Genomic DNA, 19,014 nt, shown 5'->3' with positions numbered 1-19,014 from the left:
AAATCTAGTTCGAATACTGCTTCTAAGCCAACTACCTCTTCAAGCCAGGGAGCTCCTTCTGCCAAGGATACTGCTCCAGAAAAAATGAAGAAGAGTTCAAAGGTATTACATCAAATAACTTCTTTGTCTCTTTCGTATTTTTCTAACTGTTTATAATTTTCCTTTTTCAGGGTAGTGGCAAGCCTCCTTTGACGCCCAAGAAAAGAAAAGTCCCCACTGAAAATGTAATTCTTGTCGAAGATGATGAAGAAGAAACTCCTCCAACTCCACTTAAGAAAAAACAGAAAAAGAATAAGGCAACAGTTTCCCCTTACCAAATAAACAAACAACAAGGTGTCGAAATCAACATTCTCCCTCCTCCTTCAAAGGAAACTCAATCCCAGCCCTCTGGTGGCGCAGCATTGGAGCACATTGGGAGCAATGCTTCTGACCCTGAGGCTCAACAGGCAAACTTCTATCTTGAGTGTTTTATCTTTCGATAAACTCCTATTTTATTCTAACACTTTATTTTCAGGAAAAACCTACCACTCCCCTCATTTCTACTGGAAATCAGAGTGATCCTTCGAGCGGCATGAATCCATCTCCTCCTCCGACAATCAGCGGTGCTGTCCAAAACAAAGGATCTTCGACTGGAGCCCAAAATCTCGAAGCAGATAATGCCCAAAACGAACAAGAAACCTCTTCTCCTGGTGAAGATGGTAAAAGAGTTTTGAAGCAAGCTGAAGAGAAGGAATCAGAAGAGAAAGAAGATTTTGAGGATACTCCCAGTAAATCTCCTACAAGAGTTGCGTTCCCTTCAGATTATGCTGACAAGGATGATCAGGATTATGATGAAAATGAGGGGTACTTTCAGGAAGATGAAGACATGAGTGACGGAGAAGCTGATCCTGAAGGAAATCAGACTGGAACTGGTGATGCTAATGTCGAAACGGTCCCAAATCCAACTAATGTTCGACCATCCATCATCCAGACTTTGCCTATATCACTTACTGAGGAGGAGAAAAAAGCTTTGAAACAAAATGATCCCCTCAAGTATGTAAGGTTGATGATGGCTCAAAGAGAATCTTCTTCAGAGCAAAGCATTTCTGGAGCTTCGACCCATTCTAGTGCTTGTGCAAACGAAGCATCACATGACGAACTCCTTAAGCAGGTAAAGAAGGCAGTTTTTGATGTAGATCTCTTTGAATAATTAAAGAAGGATGTGGGAGAAAGCTTTGGCATAAAGAAGCTGATAAGCAAGATCAACATCACTGCTTGCCCCACTGATATAGGTGAAGCCCTTATCGACATCCAGAACCCCATTGACCAAGTCTGTGCTTAATACCGTAGGGAGGTGGATGCCAAAGCAAAGCTTCAATCAAATGAACAAGCTCAAGCCACTGAGTTGGATAATGCCCTTCGAACTTCAAAAGCCTCTGAGGAGTTAGCCGCTTCCAGAAAATCAGCCTAAGCAGAATTCGACACTTATACTGCTTCGATACGACTCTAGGAATCTCACATTGCAGAATTACAGAAGAAGATTTTTGATGCTAAGGCGAAGCAGGCTGCTATCCAAGGCTTTGATAGTACTGAAGCTGATAATCTGGTGAAGCAGAGTGTAGATCACGTCGAAAAGGCTACTGCTATGAATGAAGATATTGCACGCCTCAAAGGGGTTCAAGCTGCTGTTCAGTACAAGATTGCCTTGGCGAAGATAAAGTATGATCGAATGAGGGCCACTATTCCTTTCTGATTTCCACTTGTATTTGTTCTATTCGACTCTTGTTCATTTGTAATTTGATTAAGACGAAAGCCATTTTGGAAAAATTTGGAGTTTAAATATCTTCACCATTTTGGCTATGATAGTTCTTTGCTTACTATGTTGTTATGATTTTAACTTCATGCACAAATGGTTTATACTTCTTTAAGTATTTCCCATTTACTTTTAGGATTCTTCGATCCTCTGTTAGTTCTTCTATTTCGTATGCATTATTTGAAAATGCTTTTAAAATTCGAAAAGGTCCTTCCCAATGTGGAGACCATTTTCCTAATGTTTTATTCTTTCGATCCATATGTAATATAACTTTCTAAACTAAATCATTCATAGTGAAAGTTTTACCTTTGACCCTCTTATTGTATGCCCTTGCTACCATCTCCTCCTGTCTTCTTAATACTTCTAACGTATGCAACCTTTCTTCGTCCAATTCAACCAGTTCATTCATCATCATTTCCCAGTATAGGTCAGATGGAATTTCTCCTTGTCTTTGGATTCTCACTGATTGCAAGTAGATTTCGACAGGTAATACTGCATCATGTCCAAATGTAAGTTGGAAAGGTGTAGTGTTAGTAGCTTCTTTAGGGGAGGTTCGACAAGCCCAAAGTGCTTGATCTAAAGTTTTGTGCCAATTTTTTGGCTTCTTCCCTACATGCTTTTTGATTAAACCAATTATTACTTTATTGGCTGCTTCGACTTGCCTATTGGCTTGAGCATAATAGGGTGTGGATGTTAATAATTTGAAACATATTTCCTTTGCAAACTCTTGAATCTTTCGACCAGTAAACACTGATCCTTGATCTGTTGTTATACTTTCTGGGATCCCAAATCTATATAATATTTACCTTTGAATGAATTCAATGACAGTTTTTTGATCCACATATTCCTACAAGTATGTACCTTTGACCCTTGGATGAATTAGGTCGAATTTCCCCAATTAAATCTAATGCCCAACCTCTGAAAGGCCAAGGCTTGATAATTGCATGAAGCTCACTTGCAGGAGCATGTTGAATTCCTGCATGTATTTGACATTCTTGGAAACCCTTAGCAAACTCTATACAATCTTTTAACATGGTGGGCCAATACATTCCATATCTGAAAAGCAACCATTTCATCTTATGGCCTGCCTGGTGTGCTCCACAGGCTCCACTATGTACACTAGATAATGCCAAGTATTCCTCGTTTTCTCCTAAACATTTCAAGAGGATCCCTTCAGGGGTTTTCTTGAATAATTCATTCCCCATCAAAACATAAGATAAAGCCATGTACTTGGGTTTTCTTTCTGTATCTATCGAAGGGTCCTTGAGATAATTAATAATTGGATTCCTCCAATCTGTATCCATTAAGGTATCAATGGTCAGTACTTCAAACTCTTCTTTGTTAGCATATCCTAACTGAGTGCTTTCCAAGTCTATCGGAGACAATGGCAGCCATTGCTTTTCCTCTTACTTCGACAAGTTCCTCTAGCTTCTCTTTTGAAATTTTATACCCTGAAGCTATTTGTGATAAGTCATTAGCTTCTTGGTTTTTTATTCTAGGGACATGTTTTATGTCTATATATTCAAATTTTTTGAGAAACCTATTTGCAATGACGAAGTACATAATCAAATTTTCTTTTATACATTTGTACTCCTTCATTAGTTGCTTGATTACTAATTCTGAGTCTCCTTTAATTTCAACCCTAGTTGCCCCCAATTCCAACAAAGCCTTAAGTCCTACAATAAGGGCTTCATGTTTTGCTTCGTTGTTAGAATAAAGGGGACCTTCAATTCTATATTTGAGTTTTGTTAGAATTCCATCAGGAGAAATTATCATGATCCCAACTCCACTTCCATCCTTATGAGTGGAACCGTCGAAGAATAATCTCCAAGGTTTCAACTCAACTTGAAGTTGAGGACTTTCGACCACTGCATGGTCTACAATAAAGTCTGATACTATTTGTCCCTTCATTGCCCTTAAAGGCATAAAGGCTAAAGAGTATTCAGTGAGCGCTAATGGCCATTTGCCAATTCGACTGTGCATTATTGGCTTTGATAACATATACTTAATGACATCAAAATGTGAAGAGACATATAAATCAATAGGTTTTATATAATACTTGAGTTTAGTACAAGAGAAATGCGAACAAAGACACAACTTTTCTATTGAAGTGTATCTAGTTTCTGCATCATTTAAAACCCTACTAAGATAATAAATGGCTCTTTCGACGCCATCTTCATTCTCTTGTGCCAACATGCTACCTATAGTAGTGTCGGAAGCTAATATATACAGTCTCATAGGCTTCTTTCCACATGGTGATGCCAAGATAGGAGGATTCGTTAGATAATGCTTGATCTTGTCGAATGCCTTTTGATGTTCATCATTCCATTCGAACTTCCCTTGTTTCAGGCCTAAGAGGGGAGAGAAGGCTTGAGTTCGACCACTTAAGTTTGAGATGAATCTTCTCAGGAAGTTTATCTTTCCTAATAATGATTGCAATTCTTTCTTAGTTGATGGTGCTTTGGTCTCCATAATAGCCTTCGTCTTATTATGATTGATTTCTATCCCCTTTTTATGGACCACAAAGCCCAGAAAATCTCCAGCCTGCACAAAGAATTCACATTTAAGATGATTCATCTTTAAGCCATGTTTTCTCATTCTTTCGAATGATTGGCTGAGATGGGTTAGATGATCTTCGTCTGATATAGATTTTATCACAATATCATCTATGTAAACTTGCATAAATGTCTCTATATAATCATGGAATATAGAATTCATTGCTCGCTGGTATGTTGCCCTAGCATTTTTTAGACCAAAGGGCATAACTATCCAATCATAAGTGTCTATTGCCCCTGGACATCGAAAGGTTGTTTTGGAAACATCCTCTTCTGCAATAAAAATCTGGTTATAGCCAGAATATCCATCAAGCATGCTAAGATATTCATAGCCTGCAGTTGAGTCAACCAGCATCTCTGCCACAAGCATTGGATACTCATATTTAGGAGTTGCTGCATTTAGATCACGAAAAATCTATACATACTCTTAAAGAGCCATTTTTCTTGATAACAGGAACTATGTTTGCAATCCATTCGACATACCTTGTGGTCCTAATGAAATTGCATCGAAGAAGTCTTTCAAACTCTTTTTTGATCTTTGAAAGGACCTCTAGGGCGAATCTCCTTGGAGTCTGCTTGATGGGCTTCTTGCCATCCTTGATAGGCAGCTTCAATTCGACCAGGTCCCTCTTCAAACCAGGCATCTCGTCGTAGTCCCAAGCAAAGCAATTTTTGTTTTCTCTTAGCAGTTCAATTACTCTTACTTTCAACCTGGGGTCCAGTTTAGTGCGGATGTAGGTGATTCTTTTTGTACTCCCATCTCCAAGATCAATTTCTTCAAGAGGATCTTGCGCTAACATCTTCGCACTTGACGTCACTGGATCTTTTTAGAATCCCAGAGGCTCTTCGTCATAGATGGCATCTAACCTCTGTTCTGTTAGTTCCACATCTGTCCTCAGGTACTTCTGCTGGAAGTTTAAACATAACTCTTTTCGTCCTTGGGTGAGGGTTGTCTGGCCTCCTAGGAACTCCCCTCTTGTCGAAGAGGTACATATTCGGGTTACCTCCATGTCCGTCCCAACCTTGGTTAGATGGGATTCTCTTGAATGCTTCAGCTAATTCTCTGTTGTACACTGCCCCACATCTGGGACACATCAAGCATTCTGTTTCGTACTTGTAGCAACGCACAATAAAACCAAGAAGGCTTTCTCCAGGCTTGGGATACACCTTCTGTAGTTGGCTTTCCTTCCTCCAGTTTCTCTCAGTCTTTGTTCGTTGCCATCTTTCATAGTCCTCAGCCACCCTTCGACATATCCTGATGCTACACCTTGGGCACAACAACATGTCAGAATTTCTTTTGTGACATCTCCAAAGGTATTCACGTAGGCTTTCATTGGATTTGGGATAGCCAAACTGCATCCCCTCTTACTCCATCTTCAGACATCTCTCCACTTCCTCTATTTCTGGGGGGGGTGGTGGTTCAGATCCACCATGTTGACACCTAGATTGGCGCCATCAGTGATTGAAATTTCCTCAAATTTCTTCCTTAGGCCCTCAGTAGCCTTAGTTTCTTTCCCATTAAGACCTTCAGTGACCCTTGGTTCGACATTAGCAACCTGTTCACCTTTGACAGAAATTCCAAAGGGAACATCATTATTTAGGCCATTAGTAGCCTGCTTTCCATCTAGCGCATAGCCTTTAGTTCCTGTTTCCTTCACAGCCCCATTTCCCCTATGTCAATCATGTTGATTTCGACAGGTTCAACATAATTCATGTCAACAATGTTGAGGGGGTCAGCGTCAACCTTCATCTGGTTTTTCCCCTTGTCAGCGAACTTGAGGCGGCCATCCTTAATTGCATTCTGAATAAGATCCCTGAAAAGAAAGCATTGTGAAGTTTTATGGCCTAAAAAATTATGATATTTACAGAAGCCTCTTTTCTTCCGTTGTTCTAACGGAGGAATTTTGGTATTAGGAGGCACTATCATTTGGCCATCTTTACTAATAAATCGAAGATTTTATCACATTTTGTCACATCAAATGTGTAAGTCTTTTTAGGAAATCTATCATTCTTTTCAGTTTCGACAGGGTTCCTGTCGTTCGAAGGTGTAAGTAATTTACAGGCATAAGGTGGCGCTTCTTTTAATTCAGCCAAATCTACTTCGAATTCCTCGAGACCATAAGGGTCATTAGAGATTTCAGCCTCCCCATCTTCGAATTCGACATAAGCAACCCTTTCTTTCTTATAGTTCTTATTCGCTCTGACCTTTTCAGATTTTAAACGTTCGACCTGTCAAACCCTGTCTGCTAATTGGGCCATATCTCTTAGATACTGGGTATCTAACTTTTTCCTGATGGAATAGTCTAAACCTCCAGCGGCCATTTCGACCAACTCATGTTCAGGCACTATTGTAAAGCATCTAGATTTCAACAAACGGAACCTATTCAGATAATCATCTATAGGTTCAGTGAATCTTCTTTTGATACTGGCTAATTCCTTAAGACTTATCTTAGTTTGGCCCATGTAGAATTGTTCATGAAACAATCTTTCCAAATGAGGCCAAGTGTCTATGGAATTTGGTGGCAAAGTTGTAAACCACGTGAAGGCATTTTTCGTTAAAGAACTGGGGAAATATTTCATTCTTAGTTTCTCACTGTTCGCCAAATCCCCTGCCTCAGTCATGTATCTGTCTATGTGTTCTATAGTGGATTCACTAGTGTCCCCTGAGAATTTGGTGAAGTTAGGGATTTTACAATCCCTTGGTAATTCAGTTTGTAGGACGTATTCTGATAAAGGAGAGGAATAGTTTGGCCGTCGAAGTCCTGTATTCAGACCATTCTGGGCCATGATTCTCTCTATCATAGTAGTTAAGTCATTTTCCATCATGTTTTCTCGCCTAACCCTATGAATTACTTTGTCTGCATCCTGGTCTCTATTAACCATTATTACTCTCCTAGATTGTTCTTCAGGGACTTCCCGTCGAACTGGTTGTTGTTCTAATCTTGCCCCCATGACCCTTTCGTCAGGCGCTTGTCTAGGTGGTCGAACCTGATTTATAGTTGGTTCTTCTTCTTGGATTATAACCTGGTTTGGTTTGCGTCGAACAGAGGACTGTGGGGCGCCTAGGAAATCTGCTATGCGTCCCATCTGCGCTGACAGTTGTTGGTATGTTTGGGCATTATCATTGTTAGTCCTATTTACATTTTGTATTAGGGGAGAAAAAATGGTATTCATTTCTCTGGCCAGGAATCCTACCATATCATGGTTACTAGCATCCGTTTGTTGTCTAAAGGTTGCCTGGTTATTCGTTGTAAGGGTGGGTAATAGGGTGGACACTCCTTGTGATTGGGTGAAATAACCGTATTATGGGGTTGAGTGTATATAGAAGTATTGTTTTGAAGTCCTGCCATGGCAGTATATGACATTCCATATGGGTATTCTCTCAAAGGCCTAAAATTCTCAGATCCTAGTGGCCTAGGGGTTGAAATTGCAGAAATGTCTGCTACGCTTGACATAACAGGCATTGTTGTCGAATTATGCAAGGCCATGGATCCAGATGTTGGTATGGCCTATGCACTAGGGATCTCAATGGATGCATCAATCGAATTTGCTCCGATTGTGCCTGTTCCCTGGAGAGGAAATTGTTCCCCTTGACTGGTTGTATAAACCATCTTTTTTGTGTTTTTTCTTTTGGTTATACGTTGCGAATTGTTGGCTATCTTACCACTTATAAGGTTCATACAACACTATGCTTTTTTAACCCAAAAGAATAACAACGATTTTGTATTGTAAAAGTAAAGCAAATTATTATAATTAACAGTTCTTTTGACATTGTCCCACTGGGCGTGCCAATTTGTTTACCAGTAATTTCTGACAAACAACCGCTAGTCCTCCAATATTATAAATCTTGGTAACTTACAGGATCAACTAGATTGATCCTAGGACATGTGTCTTAAGAACTATTGTTATGGTGGTTTGACTCATGATTAAGTTTGTTTCTGGTTTATGAATGGTGAAAGGTGTTTCGACAATAATTCTAAACGAAATTTATGACTTTATAGATAAAGAGTAAATGGCAGTAATTCTTGTAAAAAGGGTTTTTTAAGATAACAAAAGTAATCGGCGAAAGTGAAAATAAATAACTTGAAGTAAAAGGCTTTAAGTTTGAAAAGTGCTGGAAATGAATGTTTGGCGAAATGTAAATGTGAAGGGAAAAGTAATGATGAAATACTGAAAATAAGGGCAATTCGACAGAAGAAAAGATTGTAAATGGTTTTAGTTTAAATGACTTGCATAAAATAAATAACATGAAACGTAATCATGGTGTTCTTCATACATACATTTTCAGCAAAGACTCGTTTCTCTCGCTCCGGTATTTTGAGTATTTTAGTGAATTTTGTATATCAGTTTGAACACACGAAATCTAAAAACTAAGACTCCTATTTATAACAATTCGACCCTAATGGTCTCTACACGGATGACTGCCACGTTCGACATTTTCAAGTGTTGCGTGTCTCAGATGCTTCCACGCGTTGGCCTGACGAAATTGCTTCGTTTGAATTTCAAATCTTTCCCGCTTGAAGCTTCGAATCTATCAAACACCTACGTCGAAGAGAACTTGTGGAGACCGAAAAATCTTCTAAGTCTCAAGCTTCGACAAGAAAGGTCTTTTCTCCCAAAAAAAGGATTTAATAAATAGCTTCGACACATCCATTTTTATTTGTTCTCCAAAACATAACACTTTCAAAGAACTTTACCTAATTGTCGAAATCTCCAGCTAACATACTGTTAATTTGTTGTTGTTATATATGTGAATGTTGGTTTTGAGATAACTTGTTGGATTATCTCTTTTCCAGAATTTATGGAATGATTATTCTATGGATTTAAGGTTGTTTGATTTGGATAATGAAACGTGTTCTTGGGCGTTCATCTTGATTCATCGTGCAAAATATTAATCTGTTTATTCTATCAATTATTTTTCAGTTTTTTATAAGTGCTTATTTGATAAGCTCTTTTTTAATTCTTGAGTTGGTTTTGCAGGTTAAGTGAAGTGATGTTGATTTGAAAAGGGGGTCTGCGCTTGCTTTAGGGATTGGAATTGGGGGCGCTGCAACTTGAAACTGTTGGTTTTGGAAATGTCCTTAAAAGTTTTGCTGCTTCAAATTGCTGTATTTACAACTTATTCAAGATTTTTTTTAAAGTTATTTCTGATGTAATAGAACTTTTTTGGATAGTGTAATATTTGGATCATGTATTAGTTGTTTGTAACGTGTAAATTAACATGTAAACTTTTGGATTTTTATGTGAACTTTGGATTACCATGTGAATTTTGGATTAATCGTGTAAGCCTTTGGATTATTTATAACATCTTTTTTTGATTATGCATTGGCCTTTTTGGAATTATTGGTAACACTTGGATTAAAAAAATTAATCATGCAATTAATCTTTTTTTAAAACATTCTAAGCTTTATCTCAATATCTCATTTGTGTTGGTTATTTAAAATGCTTAAACTCTTACTCATATTAAAATGGATTGTGCCATGATAGAATACCAATTATTATTAGCTTAAATGAGCAACATGAAATGTCCACCATAAGCAATAAAAAACAATTCCAAAATGAGCTTTAAAACCTTGTCCATCACCATAATCTTTTCCAACAATCCACCTTAAAACAAATGCCTGTTTAAAAAATGTAATTTGAATCTAGATATTTATGAAGGATCAAGACTTTAGCATAAACATTTGGGATGTGGAAATGAACTTAACAACAAGTGATCATAGAAAATAACCATGACTCTTAATACTTACTAATAATCAAATAGATTTTGGATTAGTAATATAAAAAGATTCAAACCACACTTTGCAATATTAATCATGGACATGTTTATGTGAATGGACCTTTTTTAAAACCAAGAGTTCTCATGGATAAACCAAAATGGGACTTGTTAACCAAAAAGTCTCAAAGTGCACATACTATCCCATGCTTCAGTTAATAGCCATAATAGACAAATGCAACAAGTGTCCTCTTAAGGATCTCGACAGATGAAAATGTCATTGAAGACTTGATGTCACCAAGGGCTGAGAAACCCTAAAATGGAACCTATGTCTTAAGATAAAATTCAAGTCTTATAACATTGGGTAGTGAATGCTGGTTGAAGATTTTTCCTTACCCGGACAAAATTAGGGTATGACAGATAAGTTTAACCAAATATTTATTTACGGAGAATAAACTAAAAACAACCACAATGTTTTAGTCTGCACGAAGTAAATGTAACTGATTCTTATAGAGGAGAAAACAGATGAGCATACACGTTAGCAAAAATTGGTGCTGAAAGTGGAGAACATCTAGAGTTTGGAGACCAAATTCCAAATTTTATTAGGCAATCAATTGCATCTGTCAATGCCTGGCTGCGCAATCTCTCCAGTTGTACTCATGGATATGCTCGAAATCCACAAAGTAACATAGATAGATGACGTCTGTATAGGTGGAACTCTTGTCCATAAAAATCGCAGTGTCAACCAAATAAAGCAGGTATGCTCTCAATGCATGCGATATATGGAGCGTCACTTGCTCATCATCACCATCAGCCTAACGTGTATTCAGGAACGCATCCTCATATACCTTCTTCAGGTATAAAAATCTAGCATGAGCACCCCTGACTTTATCCAACCCATCCATCACCTCCTTTGGATCAGCCCCCAGATACTCTACCGTCATCTAAAGTACCTCATCTTTGGTCATTGTCATACCTCAAAAAAATAAGAATACGACGCTCGCGAAGCGCAATTTCACGCTCGCGGGATGGACTTCATAGAGTCACCACCGAACTTTATTTATTCCCAAAGAGGGAAAGGGATAATATCAATAAAACCCCTTAAAGAAATTATAACATATGGTCATCGTAACCAATTTCAGGGTTCGAGAGTCGATTAAGCAAGGGAAACGTATTAGCACCCCTCACGTCCGTTGTACTCAACGAGAACCGTTTAGTTACTTTCAATTTGAATATTAGCGGGATGTTAGTTTCTAATCTTCTACTTATTTTGTGATAGAAAAAGAGAGAGAAAAGTATTGTTTTTGAATTTTATTAATGAGATAGGACTTAAGGTTTTATTATTAGGGGACTTGAAAGAAACTAAAGCTAATTATTTTATTAATTGGCCTGACAAGATTTCGCAATCCTGCTCATACGTATCTCCGGGTGCAATAGGGAATTCAAGGCTTACGTAGTTCTGAGTAGAAAATGTTTGTTTGTTGGTCGATTTTAACGAAAGTTATCTTGTATTACGATGAGAAATGTTGTTTTACCCAAAATAGATGAGGAGCTGACATATACATCACATCAAATGGATTTACAAATCAACATTCGGAAAAACGTCACTTACCTCAACTCAACAATTATGGATGAAGAATTGCTTTGCATCATATTAAGATAATATCTCTTTCATTTATGAAAAAGTTTTGAAGATTAATCGCACAACGGTGAGAAAAAGAAGTTTGACGTGTTGGATGTATTTTAGGTGAATGATGAATGTTGATGTATTTTAGGTGAATGACGAACATTTGATGAGAACAAGACCTAAGCCTCGGGATCAAACATTCGGGGTTCCACCAGAATACTAGATTTCAATGGTCCTTTTTCATTCAAGGTTAATTGAGAAAATCATTTGATGGACAACGAACGCCTAGTAAGAATCAATTGCTCAAAGAGTTGCACCAGAATGCTTGATTCCAATGACCCTTATTTTGTCCAAGTTAGTTAAAGTGTTCTAGGGACGAAAGAAAAAATGGACGGCTAACTGAAAATGCGAGAATCGGGACCGATCATTTGAGGATTCCTAAGGGAATGCTAGATTCCAATGGTCCTCTTCTTTCGAGTTATTTTTAAAAAATGGTTTTAACATTGCGTTTGATTCTTAGAAAAATCACTCGATATTGATCGAGGTTTAATTTGTGTAAGCTTGAATATGATTTGCAAATAGTTTAAATTGGTGAGATTATGAAGACTGATTTGCTGTAAGTGTTTGTTCTTGTTTGAAAGATTGATTTTATTTATTTTTAGTCTATTATTTAATTAGCTCATTTAATCTAATTAAGGACAATAAAATAATAACAAACAAGTAAATAAAAATTACAATCAACAGAATGAGAGTACATTTGTCATTTAGGAAGAACAAATAAAATAGCACTGAAACAAATAATAATATAGTACTACTCAATCAAGATAAAAATAAATAAATAAAATAAAATGGTTATTAACTACAAAACAAGAGAAAGGATAAAAAAATTGAATAATTTTCTTTATTGTTTCTTTTTTTTTTTAATTTTAATTTTCTATCTAATCATGATTCTAAAAATAAAAGGAGATATTCTTTCACACAATAATAAAAATAAGAGAATGCAAGAAATTAATAATAAATAAAACAAAGATAAAATAAACAGATAAAATAGAAAGGAATGGGCTAGAAAGCCCAAAAGAGAGAGATGCAAATAGGATTGGGTAAGGAGTACAAGAAGAAAGGACCCAAGTAAAACATTAAAAGTCTCTCTCTCTCTCTCTCTCTCTCTCTCTCTCTCTCTCTCTCTCTCTCTCTCTCTCTCTCTCTCTCTCTCTCTCTCTCTCTCTCTCTCTCTCTCTCTCTCGCTCTCTCTCTCTCTCTCTCTCTCTCTCTCTCTCTCTCTCTCTCTCTCTCTCTCTCTCTCTCTCTCTCCTCTATCTCTCTCTCTATATATATATATATATATATATATATATATATATATATATATATATATATATATATATATATATATATATATATATATATAATATATATATATATATATATATATATATATATATATATATATATATATATATATATATATATATATATATATATATATATATATACTTAAAAGAATAAATAAAGATAGTAATTAAAAAAAAGGAAAGAGAAAGAAAAGAAAAAGGCCATTAGCCTCTAGGGGAGTACCGCCCCCTACGTAATCAGGTTTTAAAGAAAAATAAACATAAAAAGTAATAGAGAAAAAAAGACAACAAAAAGAAAAAAAGAAAAAAATTAAAAAGTAATAATAAAAAAAACAAACAATAAAAGTGATGTTTTGAAAAAGTATAAGATTTAAAATACTATTTCCTTAATTTACTCTTTTTCTCTCACGGTAATAATAAATGAGTTAAATGAGATATTGACTTTTCAAAATTAACCAAACAACTAACAATAACCAGACATGTAGCATGTAATTAAAACAAAATAAACAGAACAAAATCAGAAAAGCACAAATTAAAAATGTTTCACTCTCTCTTTCTCAACGTTTCTCATCTCTATGCTTCTACACTCTCACGAAAAAACAAACAAATCTCATAAGCGGTTTTTTTTACCCAAACAATCCACTTTTTCAAGGAAATTCCCAAAATACCCCTAGTTTCAAAAAAATCCCAAAATACCCCACTTTTAAGAGGAGTCGCCAATTGAATTGGAGACTCCTCTTAAAACTTGAATGGAGGCGCCAATTGGATTGGCTAGGGAAGATGCCCTAGCCAATCCAATTGGCGCCTATGTGTAGGTTTTAAGAGGAGTCGCCAATTCAATTGGAGACTCCTCCTAAAATGCATTTTTTTTGTGTTTTATGGTATAAGTGAAAGATAAATTTGATATAATACGACTTGATATTAATAAAGTTTGGATTTTACACAAAGAAACCTAATGGTGATGACCGGGATCACCTAACCGACCTCCGGTCCCACATCCTCTAGCTACACTAACCCTTGGGCCCTAACCCACGTTGACGATTCTGCACCGGTGTTTGATCATCTGAGGGGCCAGGAGCGTCACTACCAACTACAGGAGAAGGTCCGTTGAGGTATTCAGACAACTCAGCATAGTCTTTAGTATGCATTGATGGTGTACCGCCGTAGCTGAGCTCATGACCCATGCCAGAGAAGTTGGGATGTGGTTGACTCATGGATGGGCGACCGGGACGGTTGAAGGGAGACATGGGGTGTTTGGTAGAGATAGGGTTGTGGAATGTTTTGGTTTTGTGATGTTTGGGCTTCTTGGCTACGGTAGGAGGATGGGCGGTTAGTGTTTTGGCTAAGGCGACTTTGGTAGGGTGATGGTGTGGGTGCGGAGCGATGTTGGGTCTTAGGTTGATAGTCAATTTGTTGGTGGTGGTATGGTGTATGCTCTTGGTATTGGGGTTGGGTGAATGACATGTTTTGGTTGTATGTTTGTGTGTTTGTGGAATAGAAAGTTTGACGGATAGGGGGTTGTGAGTAACCGGGCTGAGAATGTTGTTAGGGGTTAGATGTTGATCCTTCTTGTGTGTAACTTGCTTGGCGTGAGTCGTAGAGGTACATATCTTCGGCGATGAACTGAAAACCAACCGATCAGTACCAAGCCATATAAGTACGACTTGGTTTTACCTCAGTTGGCATGACTGCGTCAGTTAAGACATGGTCATGACGGTGCTTCCACTTGCGACACTCTGATCTTGCGAAGTTTTGCCATGAGTTGAAGTTTCATTGGTCGTTAACTTTACGCAAATGCCATTCTCCTAGGCTAGCTGGGGGATCTGGGATATTCTGGACCATACCGAACTGCAGCTTCACACGATCGGTGTTGTGCATCTCCACAGTTGTGAACCGTATTATCGGAGTGCATGTTGTCCATACGGCTGCGTCTTCAGTGTTGACCTCATGGTCATGATCCAAATTAAGGTATGGACGCCAAATGAACTGAAATGTTAAAGAAGATAGGATTATAATGAATGTAGAAAAAGTTAACAAAATATAACGAAATAATTAAGTTATTTTGCTTACGTCTGTCGGTCGAAGGTGATCCAACAGGTTGCGATACTGAGTAATACAGTGTCTCGGACATCTGTTGTAACTCATACCACGTGCCGACCATCTACACCAAAAAGTTAAAAAAAATTAGTTTGAGGTAATAAACTTTAAGGAAGTAAGTAAAGATATAGCAATTTAAACAACTTACTTTTGTGCATATGGAAAAGTGAAAGGGTTGTTATTGACCGGTGCTAGAGACGGTAGTCTTGACCAACCCCATGCTTGTAGCAAAACAGCACATCCAGAAAATGTAGATGTGTCTTTGTGGGAGTTTTTGCACAACGAGCTATAGAGATAGGCTAGACAAGCAGATCCCCAACTGTAACTTCATATTCTATCTACATGTCTAAGTAGAGGTAAGTACATAATATGCATGCTAGAACCACTACCTTCGGGAAATAAAAAGGATCCTATTAACAACATAATGTAACACCTAGTTTTTATTATTCGAGCATCTTCGGTAGAATGCTCATCTAAGTATAAACTATTATAATATGACTTTAGGCGTGAGAGTAGTATACCTTGACCTCTAGAATTATCATCTAACAAATCAGTGCCTAAGAGCTCCATGCAAATTGAATTTGCATAGTTGGTCTTACCATTAACAGCCTTGCCTTCAATTGGTAGTCCTAAAAGCATGTAGACATCTTCTAACGTCACGGTACACTCACCGGTTGGGAACCAAAATGTGTGTGTCTCTGGTCTCCATCTTTCGCATAAGGCTAGAATGAATTTGTTATCTATAGACCAAGACAAAATCTTGCTAATATGACCAAAACCGGCGAGTTCAACATAAGGTTGAATCATCGGGTCCATATGGACATATTCGTGGACCCGAGTTCGAAACCTTGATACATCCTATAAAAGAAAGAATAAAACACTTGACTAAGTTGGTATGTCAAAATAAAATGGGGTTGGTGAAGATGAAAGATAAAAAGTTAACAAAAGAAAAAACTTACATATGTTGCGATGTTTGCAACCGTTCCTCTATGTGCTTCGCCCATTGTGAGTAAAGACATTTTGTTGGGGGGTTGGTGTAGATGAAACTAGAAGATGTTGTTGAAGATGAAATTGTAAAAGAAGTATTGTAGAGGAAGTAGTGAGAGTGATGGTGTGGAAGAAGTGTTGATGGAGTGGATGTATTTATAGACAAATGGATGGGAGCATGAAAAGTTGTGCTTGCATGGTGTCTCCACATGAATTGGCGACCATGTACAAGCTTTAAGAGGGGTCGCCATTCAAATTGGCGCCTCCATAGGGACATGCATGCAAGACTAGGTCTGAATGCTTGGTTTCGAGGTCTGAATGCATGGTGTCTCCACTTGAATTGGCGACCATGTACAAGGAATAAGTGGAAGCGCCAATCCATTTGGAGTGTGTGTCTGCATGTCTGACACGTGGCTGTCTTGTCTCCTGCATGCTGATCAAGTCACTTCTTGATGGCTTGCATGGTTGACACATCATCTCAAACTATCTTGCTTGTCCGACACGTGGCTGTCTTGTCTCCTGCATGCTAAACAAGTCACTTCTTGATAGCTTGCATGGTTGACACATCATCTCAGACTATCTTGCATGTCTGACACATCATCTTAGACTAGCTTGCATGTCCGACACGTCATCTCATAATATCTTGCATGTCCGACACGTCACTCCGAACTAGCTAGCATGTGAGACACTTCACTCATCTACTTAAGTGTCTTACTATCAATATCCAAGACACTTCACTCACGTTCATCTGCAGTAAGAAAATAGTGTCCTCGCAATCCATTCATTGGCCGAGCCTACCCAGCGAGCGTGTGAAGGATATTTTTTTTATTATTATTTTAAAAACCTTATTAAATAGTTTTCTAATTATTATTATTACATAGTTTTTTAATTAATTATATATTTAATTAATATAATTGATTTTTTTTAAAATAATAATATTATTTTTATTAAAGTATTTAAAATAAAATGTCAATAATAATAGTTTTTTATAATAATAATAATTTTCTAATATTATTATTTTTTTAAATATTAATAATAAAAATGATTATTTTTTAGAATATTAATAATAGAAATAATTTTTTTCTTATATATTAATAATAAAATTGATATGATTCCCTCCAAAATTTCAATAATTTTTTGGGAATGATATATCTCCCGCCAAAAATTCAATGATCGAGCAATTGCTTTGTGTTTGTACTGTCTCGGTCAATGATTGACCGAGTATTCAAGTATTAATTTTCTATAAATAGCATAACTTGTAGAAATGTAAATCAGATCACAAAATCCTTTCTTTTGGTCAGAATGCCTGTTTGTGGTCTTATATTTTATGGACACGGTGAAAAAATGAGTGTTTGCCTTGATCCGCAATGGAATTTCAGAATACTGATTTCAGCCATCCACACTGGCTTCCGACAGTTGGGCGGGCGTCGTATGAAGGTGAGGAAAGTAGAGTATCGTTGTCCATACATAACATTGACTGATGCAAGCCCCGATGGTACGTACATGTATTACTTGGATCGTATAGAAAATGATGAAGATGTTCAGTGTATGTTTTCGGCACATAGTGGTGAAGTTAATAGAGGAGTTGAAGGTCCACTTGTGTTGGTTGTTGTTGTTGATTAGTTTTTTAATTACCAGTTGTGTTGGTTGTTGTTGTTGTTTAGTTAATGTGGTCGTACTTTGTAACCATAAGCCTTTGATTATGAAATGTATTTCAAAATTGTTTGTTCCCAAAAGACATTAGAAATACACAATGGTTTATATATATTACGTGCATAGTAGTTAATAATTTTAAAAAAAACATAATCATCTGGACGGATATTTAAAATAACAACATAATCATCTGGATGGTCGCTGGGACGGTCCTGCAACATTAGGACATTTCCTACGCATGTGTCCTATTTCACGGCAAATTCCACACCTTCTCTTTTCCTTCTCAACGTCATCCATCTCGGTTCTAATCCTGGTGCTGTTTGGGCGCCCTTTCTTCCTCATTCTCATAGAGTCGTCAGGGCAAAGAGTAAATCCTTCATATTGTGGCCAATTCTCCTCATGGGGAAGTCATAGGAAACTCTCCTGATAGACCTTGAAGATGTTAAGAATTTTGAAGATGTCTGGAATGTGAATGGAATAGTCCTGGCGTATGCTCGAACATGCTGCGATTACATGGGAGCAAGGTAAGTGAAATGCCTGAAATTTCCCACAGTCACAATGTTGTTTCCTCAGATCAACGTTGAATGTTCCGGTTGGTCGACCTTCGTTATGATTAATCTTCTCTTGGACCATGAAATAAAATCTCTCTCGATTGAACTGCATGACGTTGTGTGTGTTAGCTTTGATGACTTCCTCAGCTATCCCCTTGTTGCAGTTATCAGTGAAAACCTGCCCAGAGGCTAACATTTTTGTCCACTGATGGCCTCTTCTACCAAATAGTGATCCTAAACGATAGTACGTAGATTTGACCAATGCAGTGATTGGAAGGTTTCGGGTTTCTTTTAGCACCGAGTTCATTGCTTCTGCTAGGTTGGTTGTCATGTGACCCCAGCGTTGCCCTCCGCCAAATGCCCTTGCCCACTTCTCCCGAGGGATGTTGTTTATCCATGATAAAGCGTCATTGTTTGTTCTTCGGATTTCCCCCCGATAGTAGTTAAATGTTGCCTCTGTTAACGCATAACCCATGTTAACAACTATTTTGTGCAGATCCTTGTCTTTAATCTCGCGCATGAAGTTTTGCGCGATGTGTCTAATGCAATAGACGTGTGATGAAGGAGGAAACTGTCATCCATTTTCCGGGTTATTGTATGCACTCTTTATCGATTCATGCCTGTCTGATAATAGGCATAGATTTGCTTGGGGGGTAACGTGCATTCTCAAATTCTTAAGAAAGA

The 19,014-nt window shown here is 37.5% G+C and overlaps 1 protein-coding gene across 1 annotated transcript; it reads right to left on the bottom strand.

The window, feature by feature from the left end:
• Positions 1-2,066: 2,066 nt before the first annotated feature.
• On the bottom strand, positions 2,067-3,096 carry LOC127137287 (uncharacterized). The gene is made up of 2 exons (XM_051063756.1): positions 2,654-3,096; positions 2,067-2,583 (listed from the first exon to the last, which is right to left on the bottom strand). The coding sequence occupies exons 1-2, from the start codon at positions 3,094-3,096 to the stop codon at positions 2,067-2,069; spliced, it is 960 nt and encodes a 319-aa protein (XP_050919713.1).
• Between the last annotated feature and the right edge of the window lie 15,918 nt (positions 3,097-19,014).

This window comes from Lathyrus oleraceus, chromosome 4, assembly GCF_024323335.1.
Source record: "Lathyrus oleraceus cultivar Zhongwan6 chromosome 4, CAAS_Psat_ZW6_1.0, whole genome shotgun sequence".
NCBI classification, from domain to species: Eukaryota; Viridiplantae; Streptophyta; class Magnoliopsida; order Fabales; family Fabaceae; genus Lathyrus; species Lathyrus oleraceus.
The sequence above is the reverse complement of the archived record's forward strand: the minus strand, read 5'-3'. Positions and strand labels throughout refer to the sequence as shown.

Excerpts from the sequence above, each read along its gene's own strand:
- LOC127137287 (XM_051063756.1), bottom strand. The coding sequence starts at position 3,096 with ATGGATACAGATTGGAGGAATCCAATTATTAATTATCTCAAGGACCCT. Across the intron at positions 2,584-2,653 it reads AATTCATCCAAGGGTCAAAG|ATTTGGGATCCCAGAAAGTA; the intron begins GTACATACTTGT and ends AATATTATATAG.